The sequence below is a fragment of the Labeo rohita genome, chromosome 5 (assembly GCF_022985175.1).
Source record: "Labeo rohita strain BAU-BD-2019 chromosome 5, IGBB_LRoh.1.0, whole genome shotgun sequence".
Lineage (NCBI taxonomy): Eukaryota > Metazoa > Chordata > Actinopteri > Cypriniformes > Cyprinidae > Labeo > Labeo rohita.
The window spans coordinates 4,183,596-4,207,896 of record NC_066873.1 but is presented as its reverse complement, the minus strand read 5'-3'; the positions used below and the strand labels follow the sequence as shown (position 1 = coordinate 4,207,896).

Below are 24,301 nucleotides of genomic sequence, written 5' to 3'. Positions count from 1 at the left end.
AAGGTCTAGAGGATCACTAGAGACTCCAAACAGGTGTGCTGGAGCTACACTCTGCGGGAGAGTGGTCATTCTGAAGCTGGAATGGACAATATTAAGTGCCAATTAAAAAACAAATGTTTATGGTAATATACCAAAGATAAAAATAAAGATCTAAAAGGGGCAGTTTGCGGGAGTTTGGAGTTACGCATTGTATATTTATATAGTTAAAAGTTGGAGTCAATCATTTATGTTGTGATATTGAAGATTAAGAAACACCTACAGAGAATCCAGTGTCTTCAGTTCACCTATGCTGCATGTCTTTCAAATGTGGAGTACCAAAAAGGAAACCCAGAACAACACAGGAAGCAAATGCCACACGAAATGGACTCTTGGTTCAGCTCCTGACTTCTTATTTAACCTACTAGATAACAGCTATTTAGACTTACCTTAAATGAGAAGCTGGATTGAAGCAAGTCTTGGTCACATCGGTGATGCTAGGGTTGCAGCAATCTCCACTATCATAACCGTAGTTCTCACAGTTGCACTCCGGATCGCAGACACCATTCCCTTGTTTATGGTCAGGACATCGCGTCCTGGGCTTGCAGTAACCAGCATCAAAGCCAGTCAGGGTGTGGTTGCATTCAGGGTCACAATCCTCATCACCCACTTTACTAATGTCACAGTTGGCAAGTACCAGACGGTTAAACAAAGAGGAATTGCTCACATTGTGCACAGTCAACTCCCAGGTGATGTTGTACATGCTAAAGGCTTCATTCAGATGCTGATGTTGCAGATGAATCTGTTGATCTGTGACTGTGGGTTTGCGCTGAGAGTCGTCAAACACATTCACGACACGGTATCTTACCGTTTTAGGGCGACGGAAGCTCCAGAAATGATTGTAGTTGCGCACCACTTCTGTGTTATCGCATACCGTCTGTCCGCAAGCTGGCGGCTCCAGGGTGGTGTCCAAAGATCCCAACCCTGCACGAGGACCCTCATCTGGTATTGGGAAGCTGCCGTCCTTCACAGCCAGCCATTTGCGTGCCGGGTGTTCAAATGTCTCACGGATCACCAAGTCAACCAGGTCCTCAGGGTCCTCGTGTCCATGCATGTCCCTCATGATCTGTCTCTGAGAGAGAGCCTGTCGCCACAAACCGACACGCTCCAAGGAGCCTCTGTAGTTATGATTCAAGGCATTTCCACCCACCATCAGCACCTTGAGTTTTAAATCAGATCAGTCCATTATATTTATCTGTTTTTACTTGTATACATTACGTGCATCATGTAAGATCTGGCAAAGGTGAAGAGTGTAACTTTTAACTCTTATACTATGTTATGAGCTCAAAACACTTTTACCATAGTGCGTGATTTGTAAACTAATGCATTATGACATTTGCATTGCATAACCAGCTCCATGTGTCTTTTCTGGTGTAGTAAGCTTGCTTAGTAGCTCACCTGGTACAGCATTGCACTTGTCATGCAGCACGCTCGGGTACGAATCACGATAAAAGAGATCAAAGACTTGTAGAAGCACGACAACATGGCATAGCTGCTTCTGTAAATGCATCTCATGTTTACTTTTGGTAACACTACCGTTTAGGTTTAGGGTAGGGTTTAGTATAGGTGTACAGCAGTGATATGTACAACGACCAGTGTTGTCAATTTCATATTACTTTGTTTCAGGATAAACTTAACACACTTTTAGTGCTCCTCACTTGACATTCCATTTAAAAGTGTCACAAAACATGCAAGAGTTTGTCTGTTTGGTTTACCTAGAGGCACAGTAATTACACGCTTCACCTTTAACTGATAATAAAAGATTATAATTAAAAAAAAAAAAAGAAATAATTGTGTGTGATTCTCCAGAATATTGTGTAAAAAGTTAAACTCTGAAACACTAAAATAATTAAACTTACCTTACACTTTTTAGTAAGGGGGCTGAAGACGTCACCTGACTGTTCCCTGCTAACAGCTGTCTGAGCACCATTGACATATAACTTCATATAAAGCCCATTGTAAGTCACAGCTACATGGGCCCAGTGGTTGGGCAAGTAGCGGGTGTTCGAGTGAATGGAGGTAACTTTGTGTGCTCGGTCTGTTTTGAGGGAGAAGAAGAAACGTGGGTCACGGTTTCCCTGTTCACTCACAGCTTTAATTCCCAACAGCCATCCACGATCACTGGAGGCGTAGAAGCATTTGTCAAAGAGACCTGTGGTTGAAAACAAGAACACGTGTGTCAGGAGATAAATCCAAATGCATAATCAACAACAAGTCAAGAGACAATGCTCCAAAATTTACTTTGGAAAGGAAACAGTATAGGAGGAAGGGATAGGATCATGAAATGACATGAACATTTAGACACCATTGAACAATGCAATCTAGGTAGCTTACATGCATTCACCCAACAGTAAGTCTTTATTATTATGTTGTTTTTTGTTTTTTTGTTTTTTTAATGGGAGTAGTATGCTAGTAGACTTGCATTCCTTTACAATTGTTCAGTTTATTATGCTTTAACTTACTTTCAGTCCAAACTTCACCATATATCTAAAATGTGAAGAATTTGTATTGTGCAGGCTGTTGCTGGGGGTTCACCAGACAATTTCCAACAAGAATGAAATTAAGGAATTTTTGGGCCAGTTAAATCAGTGACAAAAAAGCTCACTAGAACACCAAGACCGAAGAGGCTGAACGACTGCTTGGTAAGTGCAGCTTTAAATCTGTAGGGGAAATTGAACACTTACATAGTCTCTCAAGTTGTGGAATGTGGGTAATAAAAATACTTTACCCAAGTTTACAAAGTACAGTACAGTATGCTGTTTTGGTCAAGTCATGTTTTAAGCATCATGAAACCTAAATGTCCTTCACTCGTTGTCACATAACCAGCCAAGCTCGCGTTCTGTATCTCAAATCAGATCTGCTGTGTAAGTCAAATTATATCTCATCATCATGGAAGATCAGTGTCAGCTAAGCACTTTTTCTTGCTCTCACATCAGTCTAACATGTTGAACGCACTCTTGAACCAGATGGACAGTGTTAATCATCTGATCAAAGTCAACCTAAGGTTTTGTTGAAATCAAGACCGTCTGTTTTTTCCTGTACTGTTTCCAAAGCTAAAAATCAACAATCTAAACAAGATGTCTAATCTGCCATCTGATGATGTCCATCTCTGATTCTTCTTCAGCAGCCAAGTCATGACCATAAATAATATTGATGGTCTATAGAGCACTCATCCAAATCTATCTTACATACTGCAGACACAAACTCAGCGCTGTTCAGGGTGCTGAATTTACTGACATTAGGACGTTGATAAGCTTTTGTTTTTGTCAAAAACTCCCATTCCTCACTCTTCAATCTTCTGCATTATGGAAGGAAAACATGACATGAAACAAAACAAAAACAACATTAAGTCTCGACATTAAGGCTAGCGTGGGGCAAAAACAACAACAAGAACAACGACTGCTGTGTAGAAGTAGTGGCTTCTCTCAAAACAACCGCCTTATGTCTTCATTCCTAGAGGCATGAATTAGATTTAAAAGATTAAGCATGACTACATAATCCAGAGTCTACTTCAAATTATTTTATTTTATTTTTTTGTTTGTTTTGTGGTTTCCGCTTCTTCTACATTTTAGTATCCTAACACAACAGATATTCAGTGGTCCTTCAAATACCTTGTGAGATGACAATATTTTAAAAGGTCGCCCATTAAATCCAGTTGTATGGGGACTTTTAGACCTGAACAGTCCATGCTGTTCTGACATGTTTTGTTCCAATTAAACAGAGTTTTGGGCAGAAGCAAGGACATTTCATAAGTTTTCTTATAAGTGACTAGTGAAAAAAATGAAATTAGCTCAGAGTCCCAATCTACACTCTCAGAAAGGTTTGTAAAAGAGGACACTGTACTATGTCAATTTTCCATATTCATTTGTAGAAGTGTTTTACCCATATTTTGGATTATGCATTGCATTGCATAATTAATTTCCTGCTAGGACATTTCTTACAGCGATAATGTCACTACTTTTTCCCTAACTTTAATTCCTCATTTACATATAATGATTATTGAATATGATATCAGATGTCTGGGCCCCGCTGTATAAAGTATTGATTACATCCATATACAGCATTATCATGTATGCATTAATGGATCTGATGCATGCGTGTGTGGGAGAGTTTATACTCTTCATCTCTGTAAGGCATTCGGTCCAGTGCGAACCCACTGCAAGCCTGAAACAGATGATGTCATCTCAGTTACTGGAGGGGCGTGTGGGTGAGGGGGCGCACTGACATTAGATGCCACGCGTAAATCAGTGATGCCCACTGCCGCATCAGTAGTGGATTCTCACTCCGGTCTGTCTAGTCGTGCGTGACTGCGTAGAAAAACACACTTCTCGCAGCCAGCAATTTTTTTTTCCCCACTGCTCATGACTTTCACAAAAAAGACCGACTTGTCGTGTCTTTTACGCTCTCTGTCGGCAGAAAGCAGAATCGAAAGCGATGTTGTAATGCTTACTCACTGAAAAACCAACGTCTACAGAACTGTGGTGACGCTTGCAAACTCAGATTTGTGCTCTCTGGTTTCTGCAGGTACCGGAGGAGAACGTAATTGCAATGCAATGCGATCAGGTAACGTGCGTAGCCACAGTTCAGACATCTGCAAAGCTCTGAACAGCTTCACTTTCCTCCTGTGTACCCCCCCCCCCCCCCGCCCCTTACCACCACCCACACACCCCCACCCGAGCTGAATGGAGGCGGGGGGATTTGGGGTTTTACGGGGATTGAGGGTCGTACGTGTAAACCGGGTGCCTCTCCAAACGCGCGAAACGCGGGGAGGGGGGAAAGTCCTGTCCCACGCGCTGAAACGGCAAACCTACGCTTTTGGATAGACTACATTTAGAGCCATGAAGTCATCATTTTCCTGTCACATCAGCCCAAAAGCTCATATCAGAAATGAATTAAAGCATGTGTGGAGTCTCCGCGCTGACGTACGCGATTACTTAATCATTCGACATTGGAACTGATTGATCGATATGGATGTTGTAAGAGGCACGAGGAAGTTATGCACTGTCCTAACACCGCTAAAGCCACCTGGTCAAGCCTCGTCATTCACATGCATTACTTTGTCAGCAGCATTCATCTCACACAAACTCGCGTAAAATGCATAAATCTGTGCCTACCGGCTATAACGGTAGGGGAACGCTGCCCACCCTCCGCTTTGACCCACATCTGGAGGGTGAAATTGCCCTTTGGTATCTCCACACCGGGCTTGAGTCTCAGCTGGTCCCCTCTGCCCGTAAAATAAACGGCTTTTCCCCGAGAGGAGCTCGCATCCTCCGCCGGAGAGGAGCGCCGCCGCTGGCGAGGGAGCCGGCGGTCCAGCGCCGGCAGGGAGCGCTTGCCCCGGGGCAGCCGGGTGGCACAAGCCCCCGGGAAGACCGCTTTGGCTTCTCTGATCTTCACCAGCTCGCGTTTGGATCGGGTCTTTCTCAGGACCGTCCCGCAGTCTGATCCCACACACAGGACGAGCAGGATGGCGAGACACTGGAGAAAAGTCCAAACTTTCATTTTATTCAACACAAGAGAGATGATAATGAGGATGAGGATGAGGATGAGGATGCGGATGGGTATGGGTAATGTCCCAGAGAAATGCGCACGGACGCGCTGTTCCTCTCCAAAGTCCTTTCACTTGTTATTGTTGTTTTCTTTTCTTTTCCCCGTCTTTCACAATCGCTTGTCAAAGACGAATGTTCCAGATAAACAGATCCATGAAGCTCTTTATTTCTCTATACGAGCCGTTCTGTGTGCTGGAGTTTTTCTTTTTACTCCTTCTGGAGGCAAAAGTGAGTCTTCTGACGAGATCGCGGGTCAATTCATTGATTCGTTTAGTAATCAATGAATAAAGAGCTTCATTCACACTCACTGTACTTCTGTCTTTCTCTACTCGCAAAACAATGTTTAAGAACAATTCATGAACGCTGAACACGTCCAAACATGACGGGCTGTCATATCTGAGGATGGAGCACATTCAGATGCTGTTTGTGCTGAAGTTGTCTCGGCGTTAGAAGTTGGAGTGATTGAGATGGTCTGCAGGAGGTTCGGAGGTGTCCAGAGCATCGCGGGTCCTCATATATGCTGTGAGCTCCGCTGGAGATCCTTCAGTCTTTTAAGAGTGAGAATGTGATGGAAGCAGACCAGCCCATGTTTCAGTCCTACATGAGTTTTTCTCCTTCCGATCCTCCTCTCGTGTTGTGCTGAAGTCACAGGTAAAGCACTGACGGCAGGAGCATTTCCACACATGCTCCTCCAAGTGTTGGATAGTGTTTCCAGAGTTGAAAAGGGGTGTGTGCGTGCGTGCGTGTGTGTGTGTGTGTGTGTGTGTGTGTGTGTGTGTATCCCTCTAGTGGCTACAATTTAAACCATTTCATTCATTTGAAAGTTTTCACAGCACAAGAGAAGTGCCCAAAGTCACACTGAACTTGTTCCTGTTCTTGTAATATTTCTCTTTTTGGTTTGTTTGTATTTTACACTGTATTGTGCAGCTCTGCAAATAAATACATACATTTAAAAAAAAAAGTGATAAATGCTAAGAATATTTTTTTGGACTTTATGAAAACTTTTAAGTTAATTTTAAGTTAAAAAAAAAAAAAAAAAGTAATTACATGTGAAATTTACTAGAAATTTCTACTAGAAAAAATATCAGTATAAGTTAATATGAATAAATACAATAAAACAATTCCAAACTTAACCCCTTAAGCACATGTGTTTCATTAGAATATCTCAGCTGTGCTTTACCATGTAAAACACTGCAAAGGTGGAACTTAATCAGTGTACAAATGAAAACTTTAAACTGTCACTCAGTTTGCACTCACTCCTCTAGAAGCGGAAAAAATATGATGACGAGAACAGGATGGAGAAGCACAAAGACCAGGAATTTGCGCTATTCTGCATGAAATTGTTAGAGAGTTTATTTCCTCAGTTCTTTGAGGTGGTCCACCTTTGTATGGCAGACCATCTGTGTGGAGCGTGGAGACAGAGCTGGTGTGGAATGCCACAAGAGCTTTTGTTCTCTGTTTGTTTGGTGTAAACGAACACGCAGACAGCAGAAAATTGCTACCTACCATTAAACAGGGCCAAACCAATGTTAAATATTTGTCTCAGTTTTGTCACATTGCAGTGGTGAGACCACATTTTTTCCTTTGTCCAGACAGAACAGAAGAATGACATGGGTCACAGCGGTCAGGTCAGCCGAATGATCCTTAGAGGAAACCTTCAGTTACACTAAATTCCATGTCACAGAAGAGGCAACATGTGATAGAATCTAATCCTTCATTCATTCATTCATTCATTCATTCATTAATACATTCACACATTAATAATAATAAAAAAGAGAAAAAAAAAAACATATTAAAAATGCACTCCATTTTACATACACTGCAAAAAATAAGGCTAAACATGCCTAAAATATTATATTCAGCACAGTTGCATATTAAGACTTGTTTTCAGATAATACATCTGTCATTAAGGTCAATTATTTTTCCATGTTTAAAGCAAAACAACATTTAACAATGTAGATCTGAATGTATAGTGACCCACTAATCTGTTGTTTTTTAAACATAACTTATTCATCAAACATAATTTATTCATTAAAGCTTTATTAAATTTTTAAATCTATTCAATTCTGTTCATGCATTACAAAACGAATTCAGTCAAGCCATGAACTTTGCTCTATTTTTATTACTGAAAAATGTTTATTTTTTTTAAATTATTTTTTATTGAATGAATGACCGCATTTATATAGCGCTTTCATTGTGTATTGCTATACACCCAAAGCGCTTTACAATCATATGGGGGGATCTCTCCTCAACCACCACCAGTGTGCAGCATCCACTTGGATGATGCGACGGCAGCCACAGGACAACGGCGCTAGTGCGCTTTTAAAAATAAAGGTGCCACAGAAGAACCTTTGTGGTCTAAATGGTTCCATAAAGAACCTTTAACATCTAAAGAACTTTTTTTGTTTCTCAAAGGGTTCTTTGTGGCAAAAGAAGGTTCTTCAAAGTATAAAAAGGTAAGAAAGAGATGGTTCTTTGAAGAACCTTTGACTGAATGGTTCTTTGTGGAACCAAAAATGGTTCTTCTATGGCATCACTCAGAAGAACCTTTTAAGCACCTTTATTTTTAAGAGTGTATATGCTGTTCAGTAATATTTTGCTCCTAATATTATGTCTTCTTTACATGTGTTGACCTCTCTGTTAAAAGAAAAGTTCACCAAAATAAAAATCTGCTGAAAATGTACTCACCGTCAGACCACTGAAGGTGAGTTTGTTCCTTTATTTAAAATAAATAAATAAATACGGCTGATTAAAACATCACAATAATCCACATATATTCTATATGACTCCAGCCCATCAATTAACATCTTGTGAAGCCAAAGGCTGCAAATCCATCAAGATTTTATAACTTTAAGCCACCAAAATATGCTTCTGACTAAAGTACATAAAGTCCATAATCCATATTAACACTTGCTCCAGTGAAAACGTCCATCCCCTTTTGTCATTTTACATCAAAATCCAGCCACATATTTATTTTAGACTGTTTTGGCTTGTAAACGGTGCTTGATTTTGTGCATATTTCTCTCCTGATTACTGACCAAATTACTTTTTCCCCGGAGGAAGCATTATTATGGATCGCTATTATGAAGCATTATTACTCACATGCCTGTCGAAAGCAATGGTTTGAAAAACAGTTAAAAACATCTTAATGATGGATTTGTTTCTCATAAACAAAGTTTTTGGCTTCACAAGATGTTAACTGATGGACTGGAGTGGTGTGGATTACTTGTGGATTGTTGAGATGTTTTTATCAACTGTTTGGACTCTCATTCTGACGGCACCCATTCACTGGAGAGGATCTGTTGGTGAGTAAGTGATGTAATGCTACGTTTCTACAAATTTGATGAAGCAACAAACTCATCTACATAGCAGTGTACTTTAATCTGTCCATTCTCGCTGTGGTTAACTCTAAACAGTACCTGCTGTAATAAATACTGACCCTGGAATCAGAGAATAAAACACTGAAACAAAAACAGATCAATGGCACAGTACTTATCAAAATATAATCAAATAATTGGACCTGAATTATTAGACAGTTATAGTGGTAATATCATTACAACTCTATGTGTTGCCTTTATTGATCTGTTTTTCCTATGATTATACAATTACAACTCTGATATTAAGGAAGGAGAGTGGCTGATTCCCATTGATACTTGACTTCTTGAAAAGCTCCTAACTCATCTTACATTCTGTTTGGGGTCTAAGACCCTTTTAATAGCTAATTAAAAAATTATATATAACCTTAATAATTTATAACCTTATATATATATATATATATATATATATATATATATATATATACAGTAGTCAACATTTGAAGTGGATCGAAAAAATTCATCAAAGTTAGTTATCCTAAGATAAGAACGGGTATTGTTTTTGCTTTAGAACAACTTTGATGAAAGGTTTTGATCCACTTCAAATGTTGACTACTGTATATATATATATATATATATAAAGTGCAAAAATGAAAAATGTAACTTAAATTCTTGGAGTCTAAGCGATCAATGGCACAAAACATGAAAAAATGCAATGACACTGTAGATGTACAGTCCTGACAGATGTTAATTTCACAGATTTTATTGTTTTTTTGGGTCAAGAAATGTCACTCAGTGGATAGAAGGTGCATGCTTGCTTACACAGGAAAAACAAGTCACTTTTTCTTACCCCATTTATTTATATTTATTCTTCTCACTTAAATGTATGATTTAAGCAATTTTAGATATTTGTATAGATGCACAAACATGCATCTCTTAAATTAACCAATGATTAGATCCCATAATTGACCCATAATGGCCATTAGTCATCAGTCATACAGTCATGTCACCTCATCTTATATCATCTGTATGATTTTTATGTAGATATGTAGCAGAATGTCCAATATAGCTTGTGTGAGGAAGAGCTGAACAAATTATAAATATTTTATTTTGTGTTCTATAGACCACAAAAAAGTCGGAAATTAAATGAGGGTGAGTAAATAATGGCAAAATGTTTTTTTTTTTTTTTTGAATGGACTTTCTCATATTTAAATGTACTTAAGCATCCAATTTGCCCACTTAGATCAAACACTCTGGCAAGAAGTAGTTAGGAGATTGATAATATTGAAAGGTGATGTTATGTGCTGTTGCTCAAATATCACGTCATTCTTTAGATCGTTTATAACCTTACCTTATATTCCAATTCAGTTCTTGAGCATTTGTCGCTATTTTTGCACTAATTTTGTGAAAATGCCTTTATTTTGTCATTGGCCATAAAAAGAGAGTTACTCGACTTATTCCAGTTCAGTGTCAAAGAGTAACCTCTGCTAATAACGTGCGGTGTAAAACTGCATGATTTTCGAAAGGTAATAACATGATAATCCTCCAAACGTCAATCTCTAGGATGATTTTTGATATGCCTGGAGTAGAAAAGGAAAAACACACTGGAGTATAATCCATTAATGCGTTCGGAAAAATAATCTGTCACTTCTGAGCAGCTAAAGTGCAAACATAAATGCACAGCCCCCTTTTGGAGTGTGAGCCACTATAAAGAGAGAGAGAGAGAGAGAGAGAGAGAGAGAGAGAGGAAAAAAAATATATAATACAATAATTGTAATGTACAGTAATACAAATCACCTTACCATATAACATCTGCTCGCCTTTGGATTTAAGCAAGGTTATTATAGCAAACAAACAAACAACAAAATTACTACAACTGTAACTAAACTAACTAACTAAACTGAACTAAACTTTGTAAAATAAATACATTTTATGATTTTATTTAAAAATGAAATCTATGTCTTTATTCTCCAATCCAAGGGCTTTTCCCTCCACAGACAGTAAATGCTTTGCACTTTCCCAAGGAAAAAAAAATAAAAAAATTCAGATATACTTTAGCTGTATTATTATTATTATTATTACAGATGTGATCGATCAAAGTAGTAAAAAAGAGAGTACATTACAAGAATAGCATCTCAGTCTTTTTACTTTAAAATATCACATTTTATTTTATCGTGTTGCCTACTGTTTCTTTGTAACTATTTGTGAAATTTATTTCAGTTTCAGAAAGAAAATTGATTCTTGTAAAGTAAATCATATTTCTTTCAGTAAAGCAAACTGTGGATGTGCTTTACATGATCTGCGTCACTGCATGTTTTTTTCTGTCACACTAAATAAGTCTTTGTGTATATAAATGTGCATTTATAAATGTTTAGATTGAATGGTTTAAGGACTACAGTATGTAACTGGTAAAGTTTAATGTAATGTTATGTAGATTCAGTAAATCGATTTGATGCATAAATCCTGCACAATTTGTGCTACATCTTATAATTCACATCTCTTCTCTTGTTTTTACAAAAAAAGGCAAATACAGCACCCATTGTTGCGACATCATTCAAGCGATGTTACAGTCTTTTTTCTCCACTGTTCAAAGGGTAATAATGAATGAAGGCTACATTTCTTCAGTTTTCTTTTTCCAAGCTTCCTACACAACTTCCTACACAACTTCCTACACAACTACTAACTTGAGTTGGAGGTGCATGTATAATTTCTCAACAGAGGAGGTGTAACAAACATTATACTGCTGGTGTCATTTAGACAAAGCTTTTCAGTTTCCACTGGTCACCCTCACATCCTGACGTGAACAACTGCTGCTTAATTAGAGTCACAAGCAGAGCAGTTGGTGTCCCACCATTCACTCTAATCTCTGAAACAAGACAGAGGTGATGCAAACCCCATTCTGTTCTGCTCATAATGTCATCTGAAAATGAAGTCATCCACAAATCCAGCCAAGATCCCCACATGAAGAGCGGCTGGTAAGTCCTTTCTACGGCTCTATAAGTCTATTGACTGCGACAGAGAAAAGAAATGTTTCAATACATGAGTTTAAACAAGGATTTAAATCGAATTTGCCACATGCCACACAGGATGTCAACATTTAAATGCCATGATAGAAAGATTAAGAAAATTAAGTTACATTTAAAAGAAAATTCAACATAGACAACAGAACAGACTTTGTGACAAAACTCCAATAAACACCCACATTTCATATATGTGTAACATAAAATTTGTCATCAGCAAGATTAATGTACTGTATCTTAGTAGCATTCACATAAACACACAATAACAATTTAATTTCATTGCAAGTAATTTCTAAATCTCAAAATGTTAAAATTATGTTTTAAATTCCCCCTGCAGTCACTAATTTTATCCCTTAAAACCCTCACTTGATAATCAAATTTTAAACGCTTTTCTCCCCTATGAAAATAATTTCTTCCATGTCTTGAAAGAGATAGTTCACCCAAAAAACGAATTCTGTTATTAATTACTCACCCTCATGTCATTCCAAACCCATAAGACCTTCATTTATCTTTGGAACACAAATTAAGACATTTTTGATGAAATCAGAGAGCTGACCCTGCATAGTCAGCAATGGAACAACGGAATAAAAATAACGACTTTATTCAACAATGTCTTCTCTTCCATGTCAGTATCTACCGCATGTTCACAAGAGTACATGCGAGTGCACTCCTCTTGCAAACAAGGCACAGTGCATTCAAGTCGTGGCACTCTCGTGAACGTGCGGTGAACACTGACTCGGAAGAGAAGAAATTGTTGTTATTTTTGTCCCGTAGCTTGGTCTGTGCAGGGTCAGAAAGCTCTCAGATTTCATCAAAATATCTTAATTTGTGTTCCGAAGATGAACGAAGGTTTGGAATGACATGAGGGCAAGTGATTAATGACATGATTTTTGGGAGAACTATTGCTTGAATGTTAACTACACACTTACCTTAGTATTCGCAACTCCACAATGCTAACTAGTCCGCTTCCACTCAGTCACAGCAAATCAAATCTGCTCCACTTTCACTCTGTTAGCTGAAGTACCCTCACCAAAAAGTAGTATACTTCAAGTTTATTTTATTAAGTATACTTAAAGGAGAAGTCCACTTCCAGAACAACAATTTGCAGATAATGTACTCACCCCCTTGTCACCCAAGATGTTCATGTCTTTCTTTCTTCAGTCGTAAAGAAATTATGTTTTTTTGCGGAAAACATTTCAGGATTTTTCTCCATATAATGGACTGATATGGTGCCCCGAGTTTGAACTTCCAAAATGCAGTTTAAATGCGGCTTCAAATGATCCCAAATGCAGTTGTACACAATCCCAGCCGAGGAAGAAGGGTCTTATCTAGCGAAATGATCGTTATTTTCATTAAAAAAATACAATTTATATACTTTTTAATGTCAAACACTCGTCTTGCTCTTCCTAAACTCTGCGTATTCTGCCTCAAGACAGTTAGGGTATGTCAGAAAACTCTGTATTTTCTCCCTCAATTTCAAAAATAATTTCAAACTCATCCTACATCGCTGCAGAGGTTCCGACCCAGTGTTTGTAAAGTGAACATGCAAAGAAGATCAAACACCCTTAACAAAAAAGGTAAAACAGTGATATAGGACGATTTTGAAGTTGAGGGAGAAAATACGACATACCCTAACTGTCTTGAGTCAGAATACACAGAGTTTAGGAAGAGCAAGACGAGTGTTTGACATTAAAAAGTATATAAATTGTATTATTTTTTTATGAAAATAACTGATCGTTTCGCTACATAAGACCCTTCTTCCTCGGCTGGGATCGTTTACAACCGCATTTGGGATCGTCGCATTTAAACTGTATTTTGGAAGTTCAAACTCGGGGCACCATATCAGTCCATTATATGGAAAAAAAAAATCCTAAAATGTTTTCCTCAAAAAACACAATTTCTTTACGACTGAAGAAAGAAAAACATAACATCTTGGATGACAAGGGGGTGAGTACATTATCTGTAAATTGTTGTTCTGGAAGTGGACTTCTCCTTTAAGAAAAAATCAAGTACATTTTTTAGTATACTTTATGTAGTAAGTATATACATATCAGTGTACTAGTAGTATACTTGTAAGTGTACTATATTTCAATGCTCCTTTGGACTGAATTGGCCCACTTTTTGTAGTATATAAAAGTATACTCTTAAGTATACTTAAGTATAACAGTAGTAAACATTAAGTACACAACTAGTTTACATCAATGTTTTTAGCTTGTACTGCAACTATACTAAAAATGAACTTATAGGTTTACTGATTGTTTACTAATTAAATACTTGTAGTATGATTTTTAGTACACTCTGATGTATAGTCTCAGTAAACTACTAGTTTAGTTTATACTGCAAGTATGCTCGTAAGTTTTCTTTAAGTAAACTTTAAATCATACTTTAAGTATACTACTATGTCCCTATCTAGGTATTAATTTGTATATATTTTGTTATATGAATATTTGAACATACAAAACATCAAAACAAAGAACAGGATATCTGCTTGTTAATACAAACATTTTATTCTAGCTTCATGCATTCTTTTTTTTAAACACTTGAATGTGGGTAAGTTCCCTAAATAAAAAATAAAGAAATAAACAACATTTTGAACAAAAAGCTGAGAAAAAAAAAAAAAAAAAAAGACTATGAATTAGATTCAGAATTATATAATCAAAACGTAGATGGAGTTGATCAATATCCCAAAGCTTGACAGTCATTATTACCTCTTCATTGGTCGACATTTTATTCCACAACGTTGCAGTTTAGATGCTGTTTTATGTCTTAAGATCGTGTTAGATTACATGTGGAAGTATCTGTTGTTTCAGTTTCTTCTTCACTTGTGTGTTTTTGGAAATTCTGTACAAAAGATGTGTACTAGTGCCGCCTACCGTATAACAATGAAAACATGAATTTTAGGAGCACAAGTATAGCTCAAATATATTTAGACTTTTTCTTAGTATGAGTCAAGTATTAAATGTCATTTTAAGTATATTTCTGAGAAGCACATAAAGCCCATTTCTGCGAAGTACATAAAAAGTAGACTAAAGGTATACTTTCCTATTTTTAGTTTAAAAGAAGTACTAATAGCACACTTGAATAAACTTCTTTGTAAGGGTAGCTAGTAAATACAGCTACATAACAGCAAGTGGCATCATTGGATAAATGATTATCAGAGAGTGAATCCATGACTGAATTTCTTCAAATTTTGAATGGATTATAGCCTTGAAAGCGCTTCCCCTATAATTACTAACATAAGCTGTCACTCATCTTAGTTTATCGCAAACTCACAAAGTCCTGTTATAATCAATGATGCTTTACTCCAGGTATATGCAACATCGGTCCTGGAGTGCCGATGATCTGCAGAGTTTAGTTCCAACTCCAATCAAACACACCTAAACAAGCTAATCAAGGTCTTCAGGATTACTAGGGCTACAGGCAGGTGAGGTTTTTTTTTTTAGGGCTGGAACTAAACTCTGCAGGACATTGGCACTCCAGGACTGACGTTGCCTATCCCTACTCTACACTGCGCAATCTATCTCTTATTTACATTGCATCTACACTTTGTTATAATGAGAGGATTCACCATTGTGTTCATGAAATCAACAGCCTCAAACTGACAGGACTGGTTATGACGGTAGAAAATGGGTGCTTTCAAATCAGTTTTGAGGCAATGTTAACACGGTACCGTTTTTAAATAAGAATGGAAAACTTCTTATGTTTTTGGCCGTTCATTTACATGACAGTGTCGTTTTGGGAATGCAAAATTTTGAAAATGTGTTTCAAACTGCAAGTTTCAGAAATGATACTATTCCCTGTTGAGACAAAAAAAAAAAAAAAAAGAAAGAAAGAAAAGAAAATAGAAACCATCACAGAAATTCTTATGGTTTCCAAAATAAATACCATAAAAACATTACAAACCATCAACTTCTAACCGTTAAAACCATTAAAAAAATGATTTCCTATAGTGTGTTTTGGGGCATATTCCATTAGGATTTAGTGGTTTTAATAAGCCACCAATGCAAGGTGACCAATTACCAGTGGAGACCAATAGGCACCATTTTAGTTTCCATTAAAACCAGGACAATTCCCATTATAACCAGTATAAACATTACAAATTCTCTGATGGTTCCTATTTTCTTTTCTTTTTCTTTTTTTTTTTCCGCAGGGCTGTCTCCATGTAAACTCCAAAACAGTAATTAGTGAAAACGGTGATGTCATGCACATTCGTATTACGTGTTCAGTCACATCAACTAATACAGCTTTTTTTGCTTGTTTTTATGGATCCATGTGAACGGGGATCATTTTGACAATGTTGTCATCAGTCTGTTTATTTTCTGTTTGACACTAACACCCACAATTAAACTTGTGCACCCAGCGGTCCCCACCTCCCCACAGTGATTCATGTGCAAATGTATAAATGTATAAAACACAATTGTAAAGCAAAATACTGAGTGAAAAAGTTTGCAAGTGGAAAAGAAAGTGACTGTCCTTGAACATCCTTGAACTTGAGCATCCTTGGGATGAATAGGAATGATGAGCCAGACCTCATCACTCCACGTCAGTGTCTGACCACGTGATATTTAAGCATAAGGACCGATCCCTCCCTTCACTGCTACTGATTTCTCTCTTCCGAGAAGGCTTTCTGCTAGATATTGAAACCTAGATGGAAAGATTCACACAGAAGAGCATAGGGAGGTCAAGCAATGACTTCAAACACTGGGGTCTAGCAGTCATTTACTTTCACACCAGACTCCCCTAGTGAAAAATGAATATACTAAAATGTATTTAAAATACATTTATTTCATGCTAAGTATACTACAGATACATTTACATATTATGTACTTAAATGAGAACTCCACTTTCAGAACAACAATTTACAAAAAATTTACTCACCCCCTTATCATCCAAGATGTTCATGTCTTTTTGTCTTCAGTTGTGAAGAAATTATGGTTTTTGAGGAAAACATTTCAGGATTGTTCTCCATATAATTGACTTTGTTGGTGCCCCGATTTTGAACTTCCAAAATGTAGTTTAAATGCAGCTTCAAAGGGCTCTAAACGATCTCAGCTGAGGAAGAAGGGTCGAAAAATAAAAATTTGCATACTCTTTAGGCACAAAAGCTCATGCAGCACAGGCTCTGGGATGCACGTCCACGATGCTACGAATCATGTCTAAGTTCATCGTCTGTGTACTCCCCCTCAAAAAAGTAGAGTATGGCGAAAAACTCCATCTCATTTTCTCCTACAACTTCAGAATCGTCCGACATTGTTGTACCTTTTTGTTTGTAAACAGCATTTGACTTACTTGCACTTCCTTAGTCTTTGCACGTTTGCTGTAGTTGCTGGGTCTGTAGTTCCGCTTACGTTCCGCGTGACCTTTCGATGTGATTTAATAATATGTAGTGTCGTGGACGTGCATCCCAGAGCTTAAAGAGTAAACAAATTTTTATTTTCCAAAAAAAATGGCCGATCGTTTCGCTAGATATGACCCTTCTTCCTCGGCTGGAATCGTTTAGAGCCCTTTGAAGCTGCATTTAAACTACATTTTGGAAGTTCAAAATTGGGGCACCAACGAAGTCCATTATATGGAGAAAAATCCTCAAAAAACAATTTCTTGACGATTGAAGACAGAAAGACATGAACACCTTGGATGACAAGGGGGTGAGTACATTTTTTGTAAATTGTTGTTCTGGAAGTGGAGTTCTCCTTTAATAAAAATACCCTGCAGTTGTATATTTAGTGTACTAAACTGGTATATTAAAAGCTAAATTGGAACAACTAATTTTGTACTTAAGTACACGTAGTACTCCAAATAAAATAAATGCATTTTAAGTCTATTACTTTTTTTTTTTTCGAGGGTCTGCAAGCCATTTCTAAATGAACCTCGCTTCGTACACAGAGTGCTGCACTGATGATATATTTTTTGTAGGCCAAAACTAAGAAAAGAGTTGCATTTTTGCACTTTCGTTACCATCATCCTGAAATCAATGGGTTTTTGGTTAAATGTCTGAAATAAACTGAACAGAAACTCAAGATATTTTCATGTTTTATTCTACAACATAAAATACATCTGTTAAACTGCCTTGTGATTTTTTTAAAGGTTTTACTTGCCTTGAAAAAGATGGTTATCAACAAATGGCTAAATGGGAGTACAGAGGCTGTCTAAAACATTTACTGTTGTCTAAAACAACATTAAATATCATCACGCTGAACAGGTAAGCTCATGCACTCAACTTTCACAGTTGTGTTTATAATCCATCTGTAGTAAACTACTCTAATTCAAACGTTCCAAATGTGAATTTATAAAAACTGAAAAGACTATAAAAGACTATAAAGACTGAAAGAGTTGGAACCTTATTGATGGTGATGTTCAAGACATGTGTCCACGGTGAAGTTTGTTTATGACCAACATTCAGTTTTTTAATTCAGCAAAATTCATAAAAGTTTTGATCATTTGTGAAGATGATCCTGAACAAAATTTGTAAGAATAATAAACATTTGTTGGTCACAGAGCTAATTTTCTGCAATAATGCCAAAGTAACTGAAATATTCTGTTGGGTTTTTGAGGGGTGAACTGCTACTGCAAAATAGCCTACGAAACCATACATCATAGTAGCGCTCTATTGCTGTGATGGAAAAGGGCTCTCGCCAACAGTATTGGGGGCCACGCATTACAAGTAATGCAAGTTACATAATCAGATGACTTTTTTCAAGTAACTAGTAAGGTAACGCATTACTTTTTAAAATATCCGAGTTACTTTTTCCAAATGAGCAACGGCAGTTACTTTGTTTTCCCCCTAATTGATTGAAAGCTCTCCTATCCCTATGTTGAGAGAAAACGGGAGTAAGATGTTACTTTAGTTCTAAAATAAATGTGAGCATGCACAAAAAAACAGATTATGTATTCCTCAAAATGAATAAAAACAGTGAAATGCAACTCAGAATACAACGCAAATCTGCAATAATTAAATATGTTAAATAATACAACTGTCCTTTAAGTATTGAGTCCCATTTTATTAACCAGTGTCTTCGCTGCTGACCTTCGATGGTCCAATGCAACCATACTAATAAGCAAAATGTGTTCTGTACAGCCATGAATGTACTTTTCCTTCAGCCTGAGGCTGAGGTGAAAGGGCTTTGATATTTGGTATTTAAAAACAAACAAGCAAGTCCTGCCAGATCTAAAAAGTAATGCAAACGTAACATAACGCATTACTTTCCATAAAAAGTAACTAAGTAATGTTATAGTTACTTCTTTAGGGAGTAACGCAATATTGCAATACATTACTTATAAAAGTAACTTTTCCTAACACTGCTCGCCAAACTGTTGAAATAAAATCTCTAGAATGCCACTGGTTTAACTTTGTCGCTGGAGAGCCATTTGTTTGTGTTCAAACAGGTCACAGGTCACAGACAGTGTGTGAGGAAACACTTCTGTGATCTGTAGCACACTTGTGGGGTGTCATGACAGACATACGTAAATACAAAACATGCCCATTAATAGACTTGTCAGTTGAATTTGGGATCTTGTGTTCTTCATATTTTAGATTGTTAGATACTGTTTACAGTTTTTGAGAGTGAAAAAGAACAAGTCATCCCCTATGCGACAGCTCACATTTGAGGCTTTTTCACTGAGATAACTTGTCAAAACTGTTTTGTTTTATTTCAAATTACGATTGATAATTTTGTTTGCTATTTTTCAATTTAAATTGAGACATAAATGAGTGGCACACAATGCTGCTGCCTCATCCCGTGCATGATCATATTGGATCCTGTTATGAAGCATTACTACAAGCAGTAATGCCTGTCCCAGGCAGTGCGTGATGTAAAACAGTCTCTCCTCATAGTTTTTCTAGTCCATATGGAGGTGGTTAGAGGCCTCATTAGCTGGTTTGTGTTAAGCAGTTACAGTGATGTGCTACTATAAAAACCCTGTGCTGATGAATTATCAAGGCTGAGACGTTTACAGCACACCCTCTGGCTAAACAGCAGTTCTGCCGCCTCAGTACAGTAACAGACGGTGAGCAGGACCAAACTGAAAATCAAACAACTGTAAACTACAAGAGTATCTCATTAAGAGTGACATATTTAAAGTGCTAATACAATTTTTGAATGACACTAACTAAATGACATATCTAATGCACACTGAAATCACTTTCTTTAACCTCTGTCTGGTGACATAATGAGGCGGTTTCAACGTTTCTGTCAGTTGGACACTGAAAAGCCCATAAAATGTACAAATTCCCAGACACCACAGGTTTAACGCAATAAAGCCCCTAATTGGATACAATTAAAAGCAATTCTGCCGTTCAATTTAGGCACATATGTAATTTATAAGCCATAAGTTATTAAACCACTATCAACACCCACATCAGGAGAGAGGGTCAGGAGAGGATCCTCACATTTCAAGAGCTGGAAAAACCACAATGCTAATAGAAATGTTTTCTCGTTAAAAGAGGATATACTGCATTATACTGTGAAATATCTCGCCTTCAGCCAGAGATGTGCTGGGATAGGCTTATTGAAGTCACATAATAAATTTAATGAAATTAATATTTCCTACATTTTTAGGACAAGCGATTTATGATGTTATTACTCAAGAACATTAAAATACCCAAAAGCAAGATCACAGAAGTTAAACTACAAACCAACTAGATCTCTGCAAGTGCAAGTAGATACAACTGGTTGATGCAAAGAATTCCAATTACCAAATAAATAAATCAGTCAAATGAAATGAAATGTTTCTTTATTAATTATACACTTACTATAGAGACAAGATGAGAGGGTACAGAAAAGCACGCAATGTCAAGATATATTCAGACTCACATCGTAAGCTAATTTCCCAATTATCTAAAGGGGCCATGAATTAAGAAATGAATAGGATATTTTGACATATACAAGGTCATTGTGCTATAAAAACATTCTGTACATTTCAGAACTCAAAACGTCCTAGCCAGCCTAAAATAGCTTTTACTGAAACCAAGCTGCCAAAATGACTTTTTTTTTTCATTACGAAATAGAGATTAATATTTCAGCACAAGACTGCCTGTACACCATTATAAATGCACCTCAGGAGACATGATAAAATAAATTAACCCTATAAAGACAAATGTTTTAAGCCTCCATGCAAAATCTAAGCTGCATGGCTTCTGTTGTCTGATTGATAGTTTAGACATTTTTTATCACGTAAAAGGCCTCTTAGTATAATTGTTCAAACATTCACTTCAGCTCGTGCTTCACCTGTCTTTCTGCTGTGAAATCTTCACTGGTTTGTATAAAGTAAATATAAGAATAACTTCAGTGTTAGCATTTTCAAAACAAAAATTTACTAAACTGATTTAGCTTAGGTTCACTTGATTATTCCAATTATTTTTTAAATTATTATATTTTGTAATTATAAACCTAACATTTAAATATAATCTTACTAATATAATAGAAGATATGAGTGACAACTGTTATTTCTTCCACATGTTAGTATGCAATACTATTATAATGATCTGATTTACATTACAAAATATCAGGATTTTTTTTTTTTTTTTTTTTGTCCATTTAAATATCTGCATCAAATTGCAATACATGAGGCATAAAAGCCTGATGTATCAAACATGATATCTAACAAAAAAAAAAAAAAAAAAAAAACAGATGCAACATTCTACAAACTACTCTATGAAGCCTATTCTTTCATGTTGTGCTTTATAGGGTTAAAAATGCAGTTCTTCACCCCTTCAAATGGAACCAGCCAAACATGATATCACAATATGAACTCCATCTGGTCAACAGACACAAACATTTTTTGCAAATGGTGTTTTGGGTTGGTATTTTCCCCAAACTGACCTTCAGTGAAGGAAATAATAACTTTAGCTTTACCTGTTTTTTTGTGATGTCATCTGTACGATTTAAACCGCCTTTGCAAACTAAGAGTGATTAAAAACCTTTTCTGTCTCTAGACATCGTGATAAAGACATAACAAAGCTTGCCTGACAACAATGCAAACTCCAGGAATCAAAGATTATGGTTTAGTATGCATGCTTATGATGAAAAACGAATCACTGGATTTGTCCAAATTCGTGTCAGCTTTGTGGCTTCAAATGTCTTGTTTGAGGCAAGTAAACTTGACATCCATGAGCATCTTTCTACTGTTGTAGTATGTCATTTTGATTTATTCACCCCTAATCGGCATGTTACAAAACAAACTGTTGTTGGTTCCTGGCCAGAAACCCACTTTCACATCATTTCTGACCCAGTTCTGTTCATTCAATAAAAAACAGAGACCGGACAGAACTCAGCATGCAGTAACTATCTGAAGATCTGAAGTGCTGAACTGAACTGTTGATCTGTTTGACACAAGTGAGGACGTGGATGCCAAACCTCTCTTTTAAGTCGTTGTATATTGATAGCACAGAGAAAATCTAAATAGTCCAAATGATCGAATTTGCTAGATTAACCTTTTCCGTGTGTACAATAAATCCAATGTAAGGATAAATATTCTGCCAAATGCATCAATGTAAATGTTTATTTGAAAACAACAGCTGACACTTTCTCCATTATACAAACCTGTAGATGAAATTATGTTCTTATTAAAGCTAAAAACTGTTCTACCTGTTGACATCACTGACACGTTCTTCTGAACTCCTCTGGTAAGGACCTGACTGCCTGAGAGGGAGAACCAATAAAGACAGCTAGTCGTTTCCTGTTTTCAACAAACAGCTAGACAGAGTAAAACTGAAACACATGTTTGATAGGTCGTCAGAGGCGTTTGCTGTTAAACACAGCGACTTAAGCTGCAAACTAAATGTTTTACTGCCACCTAGTGTTTCGTGAGGTGAAGACCAGGAGCATTCAGAGAGCGTTCAAACGTTTATTTTGTTGTGCGTTTTTGCCATTTTCTTATTGTGTCTTTATATATTTTTGTTCATGTTTAAGCTTTTTTTTTGTTAATGATTTTATTTTATTTATGTACTTTTGTGGTTTCAGTTTTATTTATCTTTAATAACCCAACATTTTCTTTTCTGTCTATCCTCTGTAAGCAAATCTTGAAACATTGGTCCCATTCATTAGGACAGATTTAAGCAGGTTTAAGTTAATAATAATTAATTGACTGAATGAATGAATGGAGATTTTTCTTCACAGAACAGTAAAAACAGTAAAAAGATTTGATGATGTCACAAAGGTCAAAGCCAACCTTTATTTTTAAGGTGGAGAAGTCTAACTAAAGAAATAAGGGACAAATAAATTCTGCACTTTCTTAGAAAATGCATTTAGTATTTTTTTATTAAAATTTAAGCAAATGGCCTCTGTCTGGTCTCTTCTTTTTATAAATCTCTGAAGTCAGGAGTTTATGTCATCTGAAGCCCTATAAAACAAATTATGTAATTAAGTAATTTTAATCTTTCATAATATAATTGATTATATATCTTTGCATAATCAGCTCTTAATTCTTTTTAGAATTAAATGTGATTAATTAGTTAGCACCATAATTTATTTTAACACATTTATTCAGTTAACTTTTTTTTTTTTTTTTTTTTTTGTCTTGTTGCACATGCTGTCCTTAGAGGGATCTTCACTAAGCTCATCTTCAGCTTTAAATGTGGTTCCTTTCCTCTTCAAAACCATCTGCTGATCAGCTACAAAATAACAGTGTAAAAACAACATTATTTGAGCACTAGTATTGCGGTAAAATTTACCATTTCATATAGAAGGGCATGTAGCTGTTCTTCTTGATGTTACGTGATGCTTTTGACCAGCTGGTTTTTCTAATGGAGGTGTCACTGCATTCCAGATATCCACATGTGACTGATGCAGTGCCTTACAGGACAGAGAAACTTTAGTATGATGCTTCATAAGTGAATGAGACGACTGAAAATGTGGAAGAAACTGCTGGCCAGCTGGTTTGTACTGTGTGCTGCTGCTGTCTAATGCTTCCACCTGTTAAGCAAACACAGATTATAAGATGAATTGATGATCTAAGAGTCCAGGCAGCGGGCAGAAGTTTGATGACTTGACCCACACCTGTACTGCAGGACAGTGAAAACTCTTCTGGAACTTCTTGTTGATTCTTCAGTATGTGAGAGGAAACAGTAGGACCACACCACACACGGACTATCTGCTCTATCGCAGTTCCGAGTTGATTGAGCAGGATTTCAGTTAAAATATTCCATTTCTTTCTGGCCCAGTGACCAGGTTTGTCACAGTTTTCATCCCCTCTTTGGCACTGCACCAGGTCAGGTGGACATTTGATGTACTTGATGCTCACCAAAGCCTCCGGCTGATTCCTGTCATGGACAGTGATATGAGTTAAACCATTTGTTGTAATGCGGATGAGCTGTGCATTTGAACCTGTCGGATTGTTTAAGCAAGTAGGCTATTTGTAAAGAGCATGGCGTGATCTTCATCCTCTA

General features: G+C 36.8%; 1 protein-coding gene across 2 annotated transcripts in view; it reads right to left on the bottom strand.

Moving 5' to 3' along the window:
- pappaa (pregnancy-associated plasma protein A, pappalysin 1a) overlaps window positions 1-6,329 on the bottom strand; it is an 88,595-nt gene extending 82,266 nt beyond the window's left edge. For both annotated transcript variants that reach the window (XM_051110579.1, XM_051110580.1), the window contains exons 1-3: window positions 5,151-6,329; window positions 1,896-2,188; window positions 426-1,195 (exon numbers count right to left, since the gene is read on the bottom strand). In XM_051110579.1, coding sequence (XP_050966536.1) covers window positions 426-1,195; window positions 1,896-2,188; window positions 5,151-5,538 — 1,451 coding nt within the window. In that variant the 5' untranslated portion in view covers window positions 5,539-6,329. The remainder of the gene's footprint in view (window positions 1-425; window positions 1,196-1,895; window positions 2,189-5,150) is intronic.
- Between the last annotated feature and the right edge of the window lie 17,972 nt (window positions 6,330-24,301).